The sequence below is a fragment of the Falco peregrinus genome, chromosome 11 (genome assembly GCF_023634155.1).
Source record: "Falco peregrinus isolate bFalPer1 chromosome 11, bFalPer1.pri, whole genome shotgun sequence".
NCBI lineage: Eukaryota > Metazoa > Chordata > Aves > Falconiformes > Falconidae > Falco > Falco peregrinus.
The window spans coordinates 10872189-10892765 of NC_073731.1; the positions used below are offsets into that span (position 1 = coordinate 10872189).

At 41.1% G+C, this 20577-nt stretch overlaps 1 protein-coding gene across 1 annotated transcript in view; it reads left to right on the plus strand.

Annotated features, from left to right (window-relative positions):
* Window positions 1-448: 448 nt before the first annotated feature.
* LOC101910417 (opsin-5-like) overlaps window positions 449-20577 on the plus strand; it is a 31723-nt gene continuing 11594 nt past the window's right edge. Inside the window, exons 1-2 of the mRNA XM_013300235.3 lie at window positions 449-748; window positions 9640-9845. Of these exons, the coding sequence (XP_013155689.1) occupies window positions 628-748; window positions 9640-9845 (327 nt within the window). The 5' untranslated portion in view covers window positions 449-627. The remainder of the gene's footprint in view (window positions 749-9639; window positions 9846-20577) is intronic.

Here is a 20577-nt window from a genome sequence, read left to right on the forward strand (position 1 = left end):
TAAATTTATTTTCAACCTCTACTGGAAATTATCTTCCTTTCTTTTAAAATTAGCAACTATCCTGCTGGTAAAGTAACTTCATAGCTGATTTCTTCTGCTGTGTTAACATCACATTCTCAGGTGGTGACACCTCCCTGTTGCTTTTTACTCTGCCTTTTTTTGTTTGTTGAGGGGTTTGGGGGGTTTTTGATGCGTGGTTGGTTTTTTTTAGAGCTGTATGAGATTTTTCCTCAGTTTCATTTAAATTAAAATTATGTTTGTGGGTATGCCTGTGAGCCTGTAGGTTATGTGGTATCACCCTGTTTTAAAGGAATTTGTCTGATTGAGAGATACACACTCTTCATTAAAGGTTTGTGCAGGTAGCAGTAATAAGGATATGAGGAAATCTGCCGTCTTGTGCTGGCTGCAGATTCACAGGCTGTATTAATAGATAGGATTACTGAAGAAGAACAGGTCAGAGGGCTGCAAAGCTCCTGTCCCTTGAGATTTCCTTCTTTAGATCATTAGTCTTGTTGAAGAGCTCCCTTGAATACAGGGAGCAGAAACTGAGGAAAAGGCTGGAACCATTTTATTTTTCTGGGACACACTGAGGGAAGTGCAATTTCTGAGTCATAAGCTCCGCTGAAAATGCCTGGTCAGTCTTCTTCACAGGCACCTTGGAGGAACAACAACATCAGTTTTCTGAGCAGGGAGGCAGCTGTAACAGAGCAAGGAGAGACTATCATAGGTTTCTACCTACTGGCTTTAGGTATGTATTCAGCTGGGATGTGAAAGGACACTCCTAAGTAGAGTTTGGTATAAAGTTCGAAGTGATGCGTTTGGATTTCAACCCTAATGGAACAGGATGTTAGAAAACACAACTTTTTTCTGCAGCTATTACAAGATCAGAGGTACAGCTTTCATTTGTTAAAAAGAGATTAATAATCAATGCAGGCATCTCGAAGAAAAAAAAATAGTCAAGCCTGTAAACTTTTAACTAATGTTCACTATACTTAATATGTGAGAAGAGAAAAAAGTACCTTATCAGAAGTACATAATACTTCTGTATCTTCTTGTGTTCTGGTAGCACTAAATGAATGTTCTGTGATTTCCAGCGTTTTGGCTGCTGGCAGTCAGTTGGCGTCCTACAATTACCTCCTGCAGAGACAGAAAATACAGTTCTGTAGTTTTAAACATTTTTTTTTAACTCTTTGTACTGCTCTTGCTTTAAACATTTGATGCAATAGAAATAATCTTCTTCAAACAGGACCTATGAAAGATCTAAGCAATAGAACATTGTCTTGCGTTAGCAGTCACAGTACCATGTGTTTATTTTGGTTCTGCTGCAAGACAGCTATTTTCAGTGTATAATAAGGATTTGAAAATGGCACCCAATATGAATTCACTTCGATTTCAGAGCGCTTTCGGTTTGTTTGTTCAAATATTGTCTATTTGTGGCAGGCTCATTGCAGGATACAAGGAAACTTTATGGAACTTCCAAGAGTGCAGGTTTGTTAGGTAATCAAAATTTCCAACCATAAAACCTCACAGGAAAATGCAAGAAAGCGTAACTTTTATTAAATCTGTTCTTATAAACAGCATATACAAAAACGTTTCTGTTTTAAATGATTGCTCTAAACAGATTTTTTTCTTTTTCTAAGCTTATTATGTATTTCAAGTAGCTTAGTAGCCCTCAGCTTATGCTTGAGAAAGATCTGTAGAAGTTACAATGTAAAATGCTAAGTATTTCAATATGTTTACACGAGACTTTCTTTTCTTACCTATAGAAACCAGGGAGGAAAAAGTTGTGTTTAGAATGAAAAGAGGGATTCTAGCAGTAAAATGTGTGGCTTCTATCTTAGAAGACTTTTAGAAGAGTGCCCATAAGGTAAATCAGAATTGTTTCAATTTATCCCCAGTCTGTTCACATCTGCCTGTCCCTTTATGAGGGGCTGGGAAATGGCTGCACCATCAGCTAATGAAGTTGCCCTTAAGACTACAGAAGAACACGTTAGGTCAGCTAGGCCAGCCCCCTGCTGTGACAATATGTAATCTCATTTACGAAGCTATCATGCTTGCTCATATAACTGTCCAGGGTTTTTTTGGTGTTTCTACTGCTCCTCCAGTTGATGGCCTGTTCCCGATTGTGTTTCTCTGTTGCTTAGCAGCCTTTCCCCAAGTTCTTAGCTACAGTGATCATACTAACTTTATATATTTTTTGTCACTGCTTTTAATTTATTTATTTATTTATTTATTTCCCTGCTGTTAACATCCTATGTCCAGTCTGTGTTCCTGAAGGAGCAATCATACCCTGTGGTATGTTTGTACCTTTGTACTCCTATACTAAGCAAGTGTGTGGCAGGGGGATGTTTGGTTGGTTTTGGTTTGTTTGTTGGTTTTTTTTTAATTTGAATTTAATCATCTCCTATCATAATATCCTTTCCCTTGTCATTCCAGCATATCATCCTAGCAGCCTTTTACACTGTTTTTTTTAGCCTGGCCATTTTTTTATTTTTTTTTAAACTTATAGCCAAGACTGAATACAGCATCCCAGCAAGATCTTGTCGTTGCCATTCACATTAATATTTACACTTTCCCACCTCTACTGATCCCCCTAGTGTTGCCTTTGTATCACGCTGGCAGTTCAAACTTCTTCCATCAATTGACCAACAGAGGTGTTTTCCTCTGCTTCTTCTTAATGGTGACACCACATCTTCTAGCAAATACTTTCTTCAAGTACTTAGGTGCTTGAACTTTTTGGTTGCACATCCGTTGGTTTTTGATTGCTCCAGATCTTTCTGTCAAGCTTACAAGTCCTTGCTATGTCATAGCTGCTATTCTTGAAGCTTAGCTCCAGATTCAAAACTTAAGTTGCATTTCTTGCAAAGTATATATAACCAGCAATAGCATTACTCCAAGTTGTGTAGCATGGATCTGATTAAAATGTAATGAGGTAGGTATACCTTTATGCAATAAGAACTTCTGAAAAAAATTGTTAGTAATACATAAATCAGAAAAGTCCTCATGTCTTTTTCTCCTCAGAAGTTGGTTACTGCACTTCTGCAAGCAGCAACCATAACAATTTATAGCTCTTAGACCAAGTTATTGGTGTACATAAACCTATCTGGGGAGCAGTGATGCAGCAGAACAAAGTATTCTGTTATGCAGACACCCTCTTGCCCTTCTGGCAGCAGAGGACAAAGGCCAGTCCATGCATTACCTTCCTGTACCTGCCTTTCTTTAGGGGTTTGGAAAGACAATCTGCATTTGCGGAAGTCTGTGGATACTTCCTTACAGAAAGACCCAAAGATGTTTGTATTTCATGCTTTTGGTTTTTTGAAGCCTTGGAAAACAGCTGCAGTGATTACACTTTGTGATTGCTACATGTTGTCTTCTCTTTCGAATCTAAATATACCCGTGAAGCTTTTTGTGAATGCTGACATACATTTCCAACATCAAAGGAATGTATGTGATTGGTGTTAGCACTTACCCGGAAGATGGGCTTCCTCTGAATATCTTCCTCTTTGCAAGATAAAGTCCAAAAAAACGATCTTTGGCTAAGCTTTCCCACAGTCCCACATCTTGACGTAAATATCAAAGAACCACGATCTAACACTTTTTGCTGAGATGAGTCCTCTTTGCATGTCCCCTTCTGGAAATTCTCTTGTCACAGGTTGCAGATGTCATACGTGACAGGCAGGACACTAATGCGTGTGTTGTACATCATACATCAGCCAGGCTGTATCAGATCCAGACAGAGGGGTGCTCAGCACACTGCCTGGAAGCTGAGCTCAAAGCCTGCACTGGAATAGGTATTGCATGCTAGCATCAAAGTGCATGAATGCATTTTGCAGATGCTGAGGGATTTTGAGATCACTGCACTGCTGCTTGGCGTCCGAGTCACCATTCCATCATTTTCCTTGCTAATGCTTTGGCCAGGGGACAGGCAAAGTGGGGGCAAAATGCAGTGCCAATCCCATAGCAGTGAGCCACCGTAGCATGCTTGGAGGGACTATCTGCAGGTGATAGCAGCCACTGTGTTACCTTTCGTTAGGTCAGCTGCGTCAGCATCCCCTTTCTGAAGGCAGCACTGTTTCCATCCTTCCTTGCAGGAGCTCAGAACTGTCTTTGACAGACAGGTGGGAGCTTGTCCTGTTGCTAGCATGACATCTGACCCCTTTTTGCCTGTGCCTTAAGTGGTATAGTACTGTGGATAGTCCTTGTATAGTTTAAATTATTAGGTGCAGTTTAAAAGTACTGTCCACAGCTGCTAGCTCAGTCAAACAGACTCGGGGGGGAGCAGAATAAAGCATTTTTTTCTTCATGATTATTACTTTGAATTCTTAAGTAAATTGTTCTTTTCTGCATTTCTACCAAATCTGTTCTGTCCTCATTTTCCCTAGTTTCACAGTTAACTGGGGCTGTTAGAGTGAATGCTTAGCAGAAACGGAAATCTTAAGTCAGTAGGAGAGAATATTTGCTAGAGAACAAATTCTGACTTTGTGTGAGTGTTTAAATCAGAAAGGCATGCTGAGAGCATTACCAATCCCATCAGAAAACTGGAACAGACCACAAAACCCAAACATGCCTTTAAGTGGCACACATTTCTGAATGGTAATAGTACACTTATTTGACAAGTGACAGAATGAGTGTAATTTTGGGACACTGTTTGACAAATAAATCTGAGAAGGTGGGAAAGGAAGTAAGCTATTCACAAAACATTCATCCGCAAAATGATCGCATTTATGAACAAATAATCTCTCCACACGTTGTCAAGTCTAAAACATGATGACTCTTCTCCTTCATGCCAAAACTGGCAATGTGCCCTGGATATGGTATCGTGTATGCATAATTAGCAGCAAAGACTAAAAACAAAGCAGGGTCACTTCACAGTTGCAATAGTTAATGACAGCTTTCCAAATTCTCTAGGTTTTAATAATGTTTTAAATGAAGTTTTCAGGTCTGAAAACCTTTTACAGCAAACCTCTTCAGATAGGCATTTATGCTTTTGTATAGGTAGCTGAATCAGTAATTGACTTCATTCATGCCTGCTCTATATCTAGATGCTCAGTGCAATTTCTGTCTTGGAGATAAGGTTATTTTGCTCAGGGAAAAGCGTAGCTTGTCTTACGACACTGCCTTCGACTTTTGCTCTCATTTCTTCAATTCGTCTACTTAAGGTTCCATGTATATTTTAAACTGCAGATGGGTGAGGTGTAACACCCATTTTTCTAATTCATTCTTGTCAGATTTTACAAGTAAAAGCCATGCAACAATGTCTCATAAGAACCAGTTTAGGTATAAAGCATAATAAGCTATCTTAGCTGGGCACAGATGCAGTCATCTATTGGAAATGTGGATGATCAGCTCGGAGCTATCAATTCCCTCATACCAAATTTAACTCTGCAAAAACATAAATTGAATGTTAACAATGAAACTGCCTGCAGCCTCAGGTGTTTACTGCTTGTTCAAAGGCAATCTCAGGTACATGAGAGAAAAACAGAGTATATCTGGGTGCTCAGGCTTGAGTGATTTGGCAGAAATCTGTGTAAAATTGTTGTGCTCCCTTTTAGCTAGTCCAAGAGTTAAACAATCTGTTTTCAGCAGAGAGATTTTCAATATCCTGAGTCACTCTGGCTGGCTGCTTTTTGGTGCTTACTGTGCACAGGCTGGCAGGCAGCACGCTGATGCAGGACTTTGTCAACAGGGTTTCGGTCCCTGACCACCACCAGCTTGCTTGGCAGCCTTCCTGTGCCTCCCCCAGAAATCATGGATAACACCACCAGCCTCCTTTGTGGAGCACTTTAGCAACTGTGGATTAAAATGCTCTATTAGGGGGTATTACTACAGGGGATGGCTTATTAGTGAATAATATAAGGGCAACACAACATTTTTAATATTGCTGTCCATCCTATTCCTCCGACCCCCCAATGTCTGCAAATGTGGTACCAAGTACTTTCCTGTGGGTATCTGAGGGGGTAAAGGTGACTCTTAGCTGTTCAGTATTTAGCATTTATCCATAGTCATTTAACCTGTACTACTCTGATACTGCCAGTCTCACAGCACCTGCTCTCAGTCCTGCCCTGTGTTAATGAACTTCAGTAACTGGATGTTATCTGTGTATTTTGCCACTTCAAAAGGGCCAGCATCTCTTGTTGACAAGCAGCCCATATCAGACAGCCTTACAGCTTAGGGGAGGAAATGTGGTGATTCCTCTCTGAACCTTACGTCGGGTGAAAGTACTCAGTTTCTTCCAGTTTGCTATTTTTCCCTCTTTCAGCCACGTTTTCATCTCACTTGGAACCTGGCCTTCCTCACCAGGATTACCTTAAGGTGCTGGGGCTGGATTTTGGGTTGGTTGGGTTGGGTTTTCCCCCATATGCTCTTATGAGTGAATATTGCTGGCAGCTTGCAAAATATGAAACTAGTTCTCTCGGTTGTTTTTCTGTGTTACTGAGATGCCACCTGGTGACACCAAGGTCTTACAGCACCTCGAAGTTCAGAGGTTTCTTTGTGGGCTCTTGATCCACCTGTGATCTGAGGCGCACACTGCAGCTGAGGAGATCCCTGCCCTGGCTGAGCGTCAGAGCTACTGCTGTGCTTCCTCGCCTTGCAGCTTCAGCCTTCGTCCTTGTGCTGTCAGGCTCTGGGGGAAGGCAGGCAGGGAGGTTGTTTGGTTTGAGGTGTTCTTTTGGTTGGCGTGGTTTGCTTTTTGGTAGTTTTTTGTATCGTGGTTTTGTTTTTTAAAAAATATTCAGTCAATATAGTCAGCAATGGCAGACCAGCACATCAGTCTGATGGTGTGGCGCAGAGATCTGGTGTCCCATAGTCACTGCTCCAGCTGATAGCACTTTTATGTGACCCTGGTTTGTTGCTCCATGATTTACTGAGAATTGTGTTCCTCCAGGTTTTTTATCACAGTATTAATACGGTCTACTACCCAGACAGATCAGACATTTTAGGGGCTGGATATGCCAGCACAGGTTCTCTGCTTGCTTTGGTTAAACGGAATGGGCCTACATGCAGAAGTCGTACCCACTCTGTCACCTTATGTCCCTCAATGCTCCCCTCATCCGCACCCTCGGTGTGTGAATGTAGGTCTAAAAAATGATCACAAATACTGTGTCTCTGTCATCTCCATCTAAAATGCGTATTGTTATTTTACATGTTTTGCTCAATTTTTTTTCCTTAAGATACTTTAACTGAAAACTCCCTTTTCCTCCAGGCTAGGTGAGGAATTTGCCCTGTACATTCCCAGAAAGTGCGAGTCCGACACCTCGGGGGTAGCCCTCCTATCCGCTACACTGTATTGGCAAATCTTTGCTATTTACAAAAGAGGTGCCATTTTATTTTCTCTGCCATTTTAGCACTTCATAGTGACAGGGAAAATATTTCTGTGCCTTCTATCTTGAAAACTATCTTACCTTACAGAAGATAGAACTGATGTACGCAAACAACTACTAGGCTTGCACTGCAGACTGTCCTGATGCATTCCCAAAGCCCTGCTCCTCCAGTGCCCTGTTGTGCCTGTTTATGTATAATACCTAGACTCAGACAAAAGCCAGAAACAATTCCTGACTTAAACTGTGTGCAGCTGTTGGGAACGAGACTTGATTAAGAAACATTGTCACCTAGTGGCCAGAATAAGATGTATTTATTATTATTGATCTTATCCTTATAACGAGATATATCTAAAATATATGTATGTATCTTAGTGTATCTTTGCACCAGTGACTATTTCTGGTTAATACCATATGCCAACGTGTCAGCTCTTCCTGGTTCAAAAGCTCTTTAGTAAACCATGTGTATTTGCTAAGCAAGCCAGAGCAGCAGCAGCTTGGCAGTTTTGCAGAGAAAAGTTATTTAAAGGAAATTGCTCCACAGAAAACGCAGTTCATCATGGCATACAGGGACTGCCCCATCAGCCACCTCCCCTCCCACTCCAGACTACCCAGAGCACCTCACCAGGCGGTAAGTACCCAGCCTCTCTGTTTGGAGAACAAGCACTTTGCTCATTGGTGTTTCAGCTTGTGATGCTCCCAGATGGCCTGGAGGTTCAGAGGCAATTTCCTCCCCTCCCTTTCTAGCCAAGGCAGCCCAGCAGTGAAGTGCTGGGTTCCAGACATATGGGGCTGTTGACGCTTCCCGAAGGAAGACAGCTGTTCCTCTTGCTACAACATTAAACTTATCAGCCGCCTTTCATCTCGTGAACTCCTTTGAATATCCACAGGTGCTGTGCAACACCATCGTGTCATGTCCCTCTTCAGTGCACGTATTCACCTCTTACTGTGTCGACATACAGCACCCTTGCCTGGGAAAATCTACTGCTTGTGCCTGGATAGATGTCACGAACGAGTGGTTTAGGTTAAGTCACTTGAAGAGCGGCCCAGGGGAGAGGATGAGATGCACCACTACAACAGAGAGCTGTGGATCAACTCTTTTCTCCCTTGCCTGGTAGTAAATGTTGTACCCTGGCATCAACTGTGGGGAACAAAACTATCAGCTGCTGGGCTCCTAAACCTGCCCTAGGCTTCAGGTATGCAAAAGAGGTGGTGTTTGGCTCCACATTGCCAAGGTGAAGAGAGGTCACCTATTTCGGCAGTGGCAGAGCTGGTTTGGGGGTGCAAACGGGAGCCACCAACATGGAGCCAGGTGCTGCCCAACCTGCTGTGCTGCCCTACTGCAGCAGCCACCCTGAAGCCATCCCACACACTGACTAAGCCCCATTTTCAATACTGAGCCCAACACTTATGAGTAAACATTTTGTTAAAACTCATTTGTTTCTATGTCTATGTCATTCCAAAAAGCGGGATGCAACCTACCAGGGTCTTGCACTGATGGGTGAAGCAATAGCCGTGCACTTTTGGAAACTCTAGGTCTCTCCAGCTGAGTAAGCGGCTGGTTTTCACCAGATTTACACTCATCTCCCTTGTGTTTTCCTCATGTAATTAGAGTCAGGCATTTCTGTTCCTGGAGAGTTAAGAGAGGACACAATTGTCTAAAAATAAATTTTAAAGCCTTGAAAGCTTCTGAAAGGTCTGTTCTGAATGTTCTCTTCATACAGATTATCAGGTGTATTACTGAAAAATGTTCCCACCTGGGACAGGCTTTGCCGCAAGGAGATCTTAGACTGCTCTGAGAGAAGAAATGTAATCGTATTATCTGCACGTCTCGGGAGAGGACTGGTAAAGCAGCTCTCCAGCTATGTGTGTGAACTTCCCATATCCATTATTCTATACAACATACCTAAACAGCTGCAGCTTTCGGCAGATTGTTTCTAGTCTCTGCTATACTCTACCACTCTTTCCTCTTTCCTTTTTTTCCCAGGTGTTGCATTTCAAGAATTTCATCTGTCCACTTAGGAAAAAAAAAAAACTCTCTAGGCCTTTAAACCGTGGATCTTCAGTAGATGCAGCAGCAGCTCTTTGTGTTTGTTCTGTTTTACTGCCGGAGTTATTCACTTGTTCCTGCTTCTGAAATGTACCCAGCTACTTAAAAAGGCTTTGTGCATAGGCTTTCCAGTGGATACTCTGGTTGAATACGTTTCTAATTGAACAAAAGGGTAATTTTGGAAGAGACATCACACATTTACACACCAAACCACTTCTTGCTTTATGTGCTTTTTGATTTAATGGATTTAATTATTTAATTTTTTTCCAGGCTGGCTGTCTTGGTTTGGAAACAGTATTGTGATTTTTGTCCTGTATAAACAAAGACATGTTCTGCAGCCCACCGACTACCTCACATTTAACTTGGCTGTATCAGATGCTAGTATCTCTGTGTTTGGTTATTCACGGGGGATCATTGAAATCTTCAACGTCTTCAGGGATGATGGATTCATTATCACATCAATATGGACTTGCCAGGTAAGACTGGATTAAGCTTAATTAGACAAAATAGGTGCACCTATTTCTATGTATATGCTATATATAAATAACCAGAGAGGCTCAAAAGAGTGAAAAGAAATACTGACTGACCTTCCAAAAGGACAGCGTTCTTTTGTTACATCTATAAATCCATGCTTTTGATCAGGTTTGACCAATTTTCATTGATTTTTTTCTATCTATTTGCAATAGTTGCTGCTAGTTTGGGGATTTTACTTCATGTCATAGTTCCCACTCGTGTTGGAAAGCTATGGTGTAGGCTCTGCTTGTCTTCAGCTCCCCTGGTCAACCTGGTTGTTGGCACTTTAACATTTGACTTAAAGCAATGTAGACTCTTACTTGGCAAGGCGTGTAGAGCAAAACCTCCACGTAGCACTTGGATATACCCATATATTTTAGCATACAACTTCTTGTACTAAATCCATCGTAACTCTTCAATCTTACACCTAAATTCTTGGTTGGTTCATAGCCTGTGGTAGGTTGTGTGGCTTAATTTTATGGCACAGTCATCCCTGTACTTGGAGACAGCTTTTCGTTGGAAAACTTGAAAAATGTTGTTGTTGTTAATTCTCAGACATACTTATGTAGACAGAATATAAATACATCGCATGGTTAGATAGGCACAAGCCTGACTCCCTGGTGTTTTCGGTAACATCTGTGAGAAAGATTATACTTAGTGTGTCTGTTTCATGAGGGAATCAAAAATCTGAAAATGACAGGATAGCCTGCGGCAAGGTGTAAGAAAGATCATGATGAAGGAAAAGGGAGAGAGAAATAATCCTCTCTTCTTGGGTTGTGGTGGTGGTGGTGGTGGTGAGGTTTTTTTAATTTTTATTTTTTTAAGAGAGGAAGTTGAACTATTGTGCACATAGATGAAAGCACTTTTACAGCCCATGCTCCCTCCTTTTCAATACAAAAGTTCAGTTTACCCAGAGGGGAAGACTTCCCACAGAAGACTCTGAACATAGAAGCTGTAGATTTATCCAAAAAATGATTGTTTTCTTGTTTAAAATGTGTGTTGACAGACATTTGCCAGAAAATTATTTATCAACATGAAGCTCATTATTTCCTTAGCAAAAATCCCACTATTTATTTCTCCAATGAAAACACCTACAATTGCAGTCTAAGGTCTGTTAAGGAGAAACTCTGAGGAAGCTTCTTCAATTATTTTTTTTTATTAATGGAAACCTTTGAAGTCATCAGATAAAGACATACCTGCAAACCGTAAAATTCACACCTACACTTGGAATTAAACAGACTCCCATTTTCCCTGTATCAGGGAAGACTTGGAGCTATGATTAGGAAAGGAAAGGTGAAATCTGGATCTCCAGGTCCAGTTCTAGCTTTGCTGCAGACTTCCTATGTGAGACAGGATAAGCCATTCAGTGTAAAATCCTGAAGCAGGATCCGTGGCATAACTTAACATTTACAACCCAGCAGGCTGAAAGTGGTAACAGTAAATGACCATTTTGCCTCCCCAGCCCAAGCTCTTCCAAGCCCAGTCTGTGCTGTGGCTCCTATTTTGGGCTGTAAACAGCAGCACAGGTAGGAATCAAGGCAGCATGGCACACTGGGTCTGTACCTCTTGATTTGCATGGGAGTCTTCTGTCAGCAGCCTCACAGCTTTCTTCCCTGATGGCTCTGCCTGGAAGTCCCTCTGTGATTGACTTTGAGCTATTTAGAGTCTTGTTATCATGATTTGGTGCTTTTTATTTTCTTTCTTTCTTTTTTTTTTTTTTTTTTTTTTAAGGTGTGAAAAGACTGGGATAGAGGTGTGCTTGAACTTAATGTGTGGTGGTGTGCTTAATCTTGCTGTGCTTGAACTGCCTTTACAAGGAGATAAGTGGTCCATAAAGTTCTGGGGGTACCCAGATAGTTTGTTGGTCAAGGTGTGTTAAGTAATTTTATCTGGATCTCCTGGTTTTAAGCAGCATTCATTTGTAAAGCAAGGATATCAGGCAAAGTTTTAACGTATTGGGATCCAAAAATTTTGTTCAGGATATTAATAATCCATTGGCTTTTCTAAACAGTCTGATTTGCAAAGTATTAAGGTTTCTGCTTTGGTAATCCTCTGTAGGCTCTAAAAGCTGACATTTATTATTTCAAATAGGAACTGATACTGTATAAATGCTAACTAAAAAGTCATGGTAACCTGGAGAAATCAGTTTGTACTCTGAATAGTTTGAATTGGTTGTGACGTCAAGTGGTTGAGCTGGTTGTGGCTTGTTGAGAGAAAATCATGTAGGATTCCTGTTTCCATCAAGATTTTGTTCTGTGTTGGGAGGGTCTCAGAAACATGTGTAAACCCTGACATCCATTTTCTTGATTATTGAGCTTGACAAAACAAAAGCCAGTGATGAAAAAGTGACTTTTGGAAGTCAAGTGACTGTTGTTTAGGAAGAATATTGTGCAGAAATAGCAGGAAGCTTCTGCACATAAAAAAGATGTGAACATTTCCGCTTGTGTGTGGACAGCCAGCCCAAAGATCATTCTCAAAATGTGCAATGTTGAACAGCAGTAGAGGTTTGATTGCTTTTTTTTTTAGTGTTTATAAAACTTGATACATTTGTAGTCTGACCAGAATGGGTTTCACATCTGGAACATGAGGAATGAGGAGCTTGGTGCCAGGAAGGTAAAGCCCATGCTTTTGTCAAGGCTCTCCGAAGCTGGTGTCTTGTTCTCACTGCACTCAAGCTCCTCTGCAAGTAGCTGGGATGACAGTTTGGGCTGTTGCACACATGAATGTGGATTTTTCCTTAGTACGGCCTGTGTGTTTTCCCTTACTTGGTTTGTTTTGCTGAGTCCAGAGGAGAGCCTTACTTGGCTTTTTGTCGTTGTCCGTTTCACTAAACATTTGCTCCAATTTGATCAGTCAGCTTCTGCTGTCAGGTATGCTTAGGGAAAATTTATTTTCCCAAGATAGCCTGTCATTTCTGTTTATGAAGACATTTCATGAGCTCATCTCATTTAATCCACTTAACTATTTTCCTTTCCTCTGACTCAGGCCTCCTTCTGTGCCCTCAGGTAGTATTTTTCCAAATTAAGGTTCACCATTCCTGGCTGCCCCGGTTAGAGGGAGCAGGGAGAAGACGGGCAGATACTACTTCTCTTTCAAAACAGCCTAGTCTGTGAAAACTCTCTGCAAGAAAAGATGCATCACCATCTAAAAGGACCATCTCATGGCATACCTGCTGAAGGGGACATACATGCGTGCCCCTGTTCTCCTCCTTTGTATGGAAGAAATACCACTATCCTTTCCCCATACCAAATATTATTCTTCTTTTTGGAGGTCTGACAGAGCTCTCCTGTCAGGAGTGAGGTTGCATGGTAGGTCTGTATCCAGTTGATGCCCCTGATGTATGCTGTGTATGGATATGGTTTTCCAAAGGTGGCTTTTGGACTTTCATTTCTTGTTTATCCCTTCCCTGCTCTACCACTGGGTCTTAGTCCTGACCTGGGCAGAGGGAGGACAGTCAGTCTTTAGCACATTCTGTTTTAGCCTCTGGTAATATCACCAGTAAGTAAACAAGTTCGTATAGTAAAGTTGAGGTCAGGGAATGTAAGCCAGTGACCAAGAGCCATCTGTTCCCCCATTGACCATATTTCTAGTGAAAAGCTACCTCAAGGTCCTTCCCATACGTTTTTTATTGGTATGGTTTTCTGAATTAGAAGTTGCTCAGAAACTTGTAAATAACATTGCATGCAAATGTTCTTACATGTAGGAAGTACAGAAATATTAATTCTGTACAGGTAAACACCGCAGTTTCCTCTGAACCTTATTAATCAACTAACAGAAAGTTTTCCCACCAAGGGCCAGCCTGGAAGGACCTGCCTTCCCCCTCTTTTGCTAAAGCTGCTTTGCGCAGTGCAGAATAATAAAGCCACGGAGGGAAGCAGGAGAGAGAGAGGGAAATGACTGTCTCACCTTGTGGTTGGGTTTACTACATAGTTTGAATCCTGCACAGCTTGATGTTTTGATGCTTTATGCAGCACTTCTGTATTTCCGTCTGGCATACCCTGGACAGAAACAACTGGCAGTGTAGTGAGCAGCAGTAAGCCCCACTTTGCATGCAAGTGTTGTTTTAGTCTGTTGTTACCCCCAATACATTTGTGCACAGTTTGCCTGCCAGCACCAGACCTATGGCATATGCGCATCCAAAAGGGCATGGTGTGGCCAGGAAGTCCAAAATTTTCTAGGAGTGTCAGGCTTAGTGTGCAGGCGTTGAGGAGTATGTGACCCATGGAAAACTCTGGGATTTCTTGCACTTTAGCAGACTTTTCCAAGTTGTGGTGGTGTAGCTGATCAAGTTGCGGTGGTGTAGCTGATCAAGTTGCCAGCTGAAATCCGAGATAAATGGGGTTCTCTAAAAAAAACTAATTAGATGTGCAATAGTCCTGCTTTATCAATGCTGCTGTTGGGCAAGGAGGGTTCCCCACCTTCCGACGGGTGTCTCACCACTCATGTAGGGAGCTTCTCATTGTCTCTGGCCACACTGTTTGTTTGCTGTAAGGACAGTAGAGCATCCCCACATGACTAATAGCCTTGGGGATTACGTTCCTAGGCAAGGAATGTGGATCTGAGCACCTTTGGATGAAGAAAAGTGAATCAGTCTCTCCTACACTCTCCGTGGGGGAAAAGGGGGAACAGATCAGAACTCTCTGCTTTTCACAGTGACACTGCTTAATTTTTGAAAGGTCTTGCACAGTTAAGGGAAGGATATGGTGGTGAATACCACGAAATTCCAATCTTTTGCAGCCTGGAGTAAGGCATTAAAAAAATCAAAAGGGGGTTGAGATATGGCCCTTGTCTTGTTCTGTTGGCTACTTTAAGAGCCTCATTTGTTCACCAGCTTTTGCCACATGTAATCTAGGAGCGAAGCTTAAAGCCACAACCTGCCTTGCACCAGGCAAGCAACCAGAGCCTGCAAAGCTGAGCGTGGTGGCCCTTTCCCCCTTTTGCAGATTCAGCTTCCAGTCACTGCTTTTTACTAGCACTTAAAAAATGCAGTATTTTTGGCGTTATGAAATGTTTAGAGGTCTAGTATGACATTCCTAGGAAGAAATAATGTCCATCTTTTGTAAAATCTAGAGGTGGGGATCTGAAATACCAAAAGGAAAATGCAAAAGTAGGAAATTCTGAGATCAGTAAGATGAAAATATATGGGCTTTTTTCAGAAATTCTTGAGGGGAGGGCAGACTTGTTATCTTGAATAAATTATTTTATATTTTATTGATGGCATTTGCTTTCTCAGAACATGCCTTTATCTCTCTTCCTATACACGGATTGTAAAATATTGCTAAATCTTGTCTGAGGAGGAACAGAAGATTAATATCTTCTTCTTTTAACAAAATGTTCTATATAAATTGTCTGATAAATCAAAACACCTAAAGGCATTTATGTTCTTTTATAAATAGAGTAGATTTGAAGAACATTGATTTCTGTCCATTTAATATAACTGATAAAACTAACCAGTTGTTGATTTAGCTAGACTGACTATTGACTCTCTTGACTCCATTTGTGATTTTTTGCACTTATAAATATGAAGACAGTGTTTACGCATTACCGTCTGGGGTGCGGCATTCCCTCACGTTCCGGGTGAGGTGATCGATCAGTGGTAGCTCAGCAGTCAGTGTGGCCAGGTAATAAAAGCAATGTCAGATGGAAACAACCACAATGAAACCTCACAGGCTTCTTTTCTCCTGCCTTCCCAGTACTTGGAAAATTACTGAAGAAAATGGCAGACAGCATTGCTGCTGCTGGCCAGTATCTGTATGCATTCTTCATCAAACTTCTTCCAGCATAACCATGTCATGTTGCTCCATCATCAATTCATTTTCTCCTTCACCAAATCATCCTGTTTTCAATGTATTCCATATGTAGCAAGCACTCTTTGCCTACGTCTCAGCCCCACCTCTGCCGAGAGGTTCTCCCCAGCAGCTATCCATGTGAGTACCCTCCTCACCACAGAGTTCTTGCTCGTAAAACCCAGACAAATCCACAAGCTGTTCATCTTTACCCTAGCAACATCTGTTGAGGTGGATAAAGGTTTGCTTTCGCTCACCATCTCTCCCAGCTAGCGACGGGGAGATGTAGTGATGGTTGCTGTAACCGTCCTTGTTTGCATTGAGAGTACTTGAATGTTCTTCCATGGTTTTCCTCCTCTCCCTGTGAGGAATGCTCTGTGCAGACACTGGTCCTCACGCACAGTGGAGCCAGATCGCATGTTGCAGAAGTACCTTCATCCTCAGCACGGCTTTCTTCAGCAGGCTAACTTTGGTGAAGGTTTCCCATCCAAAGACTGAGTTAACTTGGCCTTGCTTGCTGTAAAAAATCTTGCAATATCACTGTATGTCCCAGTCTCCAAGCATGAAGCTCTAAGGTTGAGGCTGGGCTGGAAGAAAACAGATTTTTTTTTCTCTAATTGTAATAGTGCGGGAATGTCTGCTTAGCTGAAAAATGTTCAGCTACCTATCTATAAGATGTAAAAAGAAATTAAACCAAATATAAAAAGGGAGTGAAAAATGTTTGATAGTTATTGACTATCCTAGCACAGTACTGTGGTGTGATATTTCTGGGATTTTACTTATATATAGCTTATCATTCCTGACATTTCAGTAAGATGAAAATAACCCAAAGTCAAATCATGGAACTGGCACTAAGCCATTAACAGATAAAACAGGTGTTAAAAGGTGCTGAAGAAAAGCTGTGTAACATTAGCTCTGTATTCAGCTCACCTTAGCACGCTGATTCACTGTGAAAGGTAGGATGCGGAGACTGATCTATAAAGCAAATTCAAAAAAAGTGTGCCCTTTACTTTGGCTGTGCTGTGCTACAAAAAATCTTCCTCTCCCAGATATGTTTTTCTGAAAAAAAAAAATATCTCAAATACGAACACTAGAATGTATCCTATTCTTGTTTCCTTGCATAACTGAGATTTGGATACTGGAAAAAAAGTGTTGTGGAGCTATTAGTCTTCCCTATTTATTTATTTCTGGTCCATCTTAATATTATCTGATGAGTTTGCACGTTGCAGTCAAAGAGGTAAAAGCAACTCATGTAGACATCTGTGAGCTAAATTTTAATGAGAAAAACACTTCATCTGCAGGGAAGGGGGGAAAAACTGTGCCTTTGCACAAACAGAATCATTAGCAACATAAAAGATCATTTCAGTATAACTAATGCGACTGCAGGGAAGTTATGCCAGTTTTTATTAGTCATGAGTTCTCCTCATTTTCCTGTAAATTATTATTTCTGCAGCCAACTGTGACAAATTAGGGAAGTTACATATTTGGTACTTGAAAAATTATGGATGTTCAAACTATCTGTTTTCTTGTTTGCTAAGTCTGATGTATCCCCTTCCATGCCACCCAAGCACTGCATCAAACCACACACCGATGCCTGGAAAGGGCATTTCTTGCCTGATAGTGATCCTACAGAACCCGGAATTTCCAAAGCCTAAACCTTGATTCCTGCACTAGCTTTTCCTCTCAGAGGACATTCAAACATCCTTTTCTTGTTCCCTTATGTGGAAAATAGTAGCCTTCCTCATTCTTCTGTGCTTATGTATGTTTCTAAGAGATAAATGTCATCTCAAAAAATGCTGTCCATCACTTACCTTCATCGTTCAAGATCTCCTCACCGGGCTAAACAATTTGTGTTGTTCTGGCACCTCCCTGTGTGCCACATCTTCTCACTGACTTTTAAGCAAAATTTCATATGAAACTTAATCACTCTGATAATATCTGCAAGTATCTTAAATAGTCCTACCTCACATTTAGTCATCTTCTATTTGACAGATATATTCCATTAAGTCAACAGACTGCTTGTGTGTAGGAAGCGGTTTGGGTCCTGACCCGGATTCTGTGCTGACTGAACCAATGACAAGATGACTGTTGCTTGCAATAGGCTGTATATGACATGACATACAGTATTTCCACACCACTGTCCCTGCAGAAAGGATGATGTGCATCTGGTGGCTTTCCAGATAGCTCTTTAAGGCTAGGGATAACCTGTATCTTTTGCGCTTCCTTCCAGGCTTTCCCTGGGCTACTAGGACTCCTTGGCAATGCACGTGACTCTCCTGTTAGGAGCTGTCAGGTCCAGTTTATCATACACAATAGTGATGTGAAGACCCTTACAGACCATCCCCTTTTTAGGACTCTAAGTGTTTTCTTGGGAAAAATCAGTTATCTTTTGTTTCTCTGGTTATTTTGGTACAGGACCAAGAGAAGACAAGAGTATCAACCTAAGAGGAGATCTCCTAGTAGCCATACAGATTTTTCAGGCTTTCAGGGATGTAGCATGTTCTTGTCTCAGCCACTTAATGGCCCAGTCGGTACCATCGCTAACTTGCCATCTGGTAACATCACTAACCTGCCCTCCCTTATGCCTAGGAGCTTTATGAGAAGAATAAATTCACTGGTAGGCATTCAGCCAGCAACCAGACATGACCTTGTATTAACCTAATGGCAGCTCTGTAAGCAGATTCCAACTTGCTGGGAACAGCACAGACAAGTGTACTTTGGAGAGAACATGGAGGATCACTTGTAATCTCTTGAGTTCTCCTGACAGAGCCCATAAACAGTCTGTGGGACCTCTGATTCTCTTGAGACATATAAGCCTCCTGAAACCTTTAACATGATATTCTGAAAAGGCGAAGATAGTATTTCTTTACTTTGAAAATAAAAGCACAACTTCAATTGACTTAATGAATCTCAGTTGTTGGGGTAGGATCACCACAAGCCACAAAACCAAGCCTTGCTTTCTGTGGCAATGTAAAGATGAGATGGGTGACTCACGAGGCTGTTTTCTTTCTGTGTAGTTCCTTGTTTATAGTAATGATGCTGCAAACAATAAACAAGTAAGCTCTGAATTAACATCGCCAAAGTGGGGAGGAATTTTGGCTCAGGCTCAGTAAAGAGCGTTTCACACAGTGTAGCGTGGATGTTTCCAGAGGGCAATGCTAGACTTTCCCATCTAGTGCTTCTTAATTTCCTGGCACAATAATTCACAGGACAATGGCAGTGCGGCATTTAACCTGAAGATGGGAATTTTTCCGCTGTATCTGGATCATTGGGTGGTATGAGCTACATGTTTGGTTGCTTCCTCCCCACTCATTCTTCATGGGTGGACAGGACAGACATAAAACCTGCTATGGTCCCACAGAATCAACCCAGAGCTAGAAAGCAGGTGCTCCCAAGCATGTGGAGATGGAGTACTTGAAGTAAGATGAGGCTGTGTAAGGAAATTCTGAAAGAAATGTATATCTATTTGTTAAACGATGTGCACTTGGTGGGGCTGCTACATTCATAACGGTGCTCGTTGATGGGGGCATATGCTAGGAGTATAAATTATGACCTAAGAGGGCTACAACTCTAATAGCAAAAAGTCAGCCCAAAATAAGTATACATTGAATCTCATTTGATTAACCCAGTATATAAACCTAAAATAACTACAAGCAAACAAGTAGACTGATTCTGGATTCCCTAACATTGCTAAAACCAAAGCCTTACCTGCATATACTAACAGCTTGTACTAAATGTACATTTAACTATATAGTATAGTTAGTATAATCACTTACCTGTACACATAATTGTATAGCCTAAACATTGCATTCCTATTTTTTCTTATCTTTAAAATATATCCCATCAATAGAAAGGTTTAATCACTTGCTGAATGCAAAATACCGAATGTCTGATGTTCTCAATGGTTTGAACTATCTCACCCCGTAGCGTATCAGTTCTCATTGTCTATTAGTAAATGAAGTGCCATTTGTGTCAGAGACCTATAATGGCTTAGGTTAATGCAATCACCTCTAAGAAGAGCTACCCTTGAAGCCTGCTGAGACATTTTAAGAGGCAGAATGCAACCACAGCAATGCCACATGAGCAAAAAACATTGTGGAAATTGTGGTAAATGACAGGTCTCTTTCACTTCTTGTATTGTAGGAAATAGTAAAGAAACAATTTGAGTGCTTTAGGAACACTATGCATTGAGAGCTTTAAGTAGTCTCCTGTGAATGCTGATTCTGATTATGAACCTCGGTAGTTCTTCCATTTGACAGAGTTACTATAGTCTGGCTGACACATTAATGATATATTGGAGGGATGGGAGAATTATGTTGTCATTAGACTCAAATGGAATATTTTCTCACTGCAAACTTTAAGAACTTGTTAAATTTTAAAGCATACTCTATCCAAAGGTACCTACAATTTTTTTTTTTCCAAATGTATTTCTTGAAGATTGATTTAGGGCTTTCTTGTCTCTTGTGGTTGAAGGAGGTTTATTGCCATTATCTATTTGCATTATGATCTTGTAATAATCTGATTTGTATTTAAAAAATATATTCTGAGAGGGCTTATTGCGATAACTGTAAACGGGGATTATTTATCCATTGCATATAAACATTTAAAGTTTATATTTTTCTTTACATATTCATTATCTCAAGAGAAAGACAGAACATTGTGGTTCTGAAGGGAAACAAATGGACGTCAGGGAATTGCAACCCATTCTGCAGTTGCCCAGAGGAGGGAGCAACGCAGCCTTTCCGGCTGGTGAGATCAACGTTTCAGCCCAGATGGAAACGTAATAGCTATGCTGTCAATCTGCTTTTGCGCCATTAAACCTTGATTAATCCAATAAGAAGAACAATAGGTTATACTTTACTCTGCTTTAAATGAGGAAAACCCTTATGAATTCAGTAGGGATGCGTAA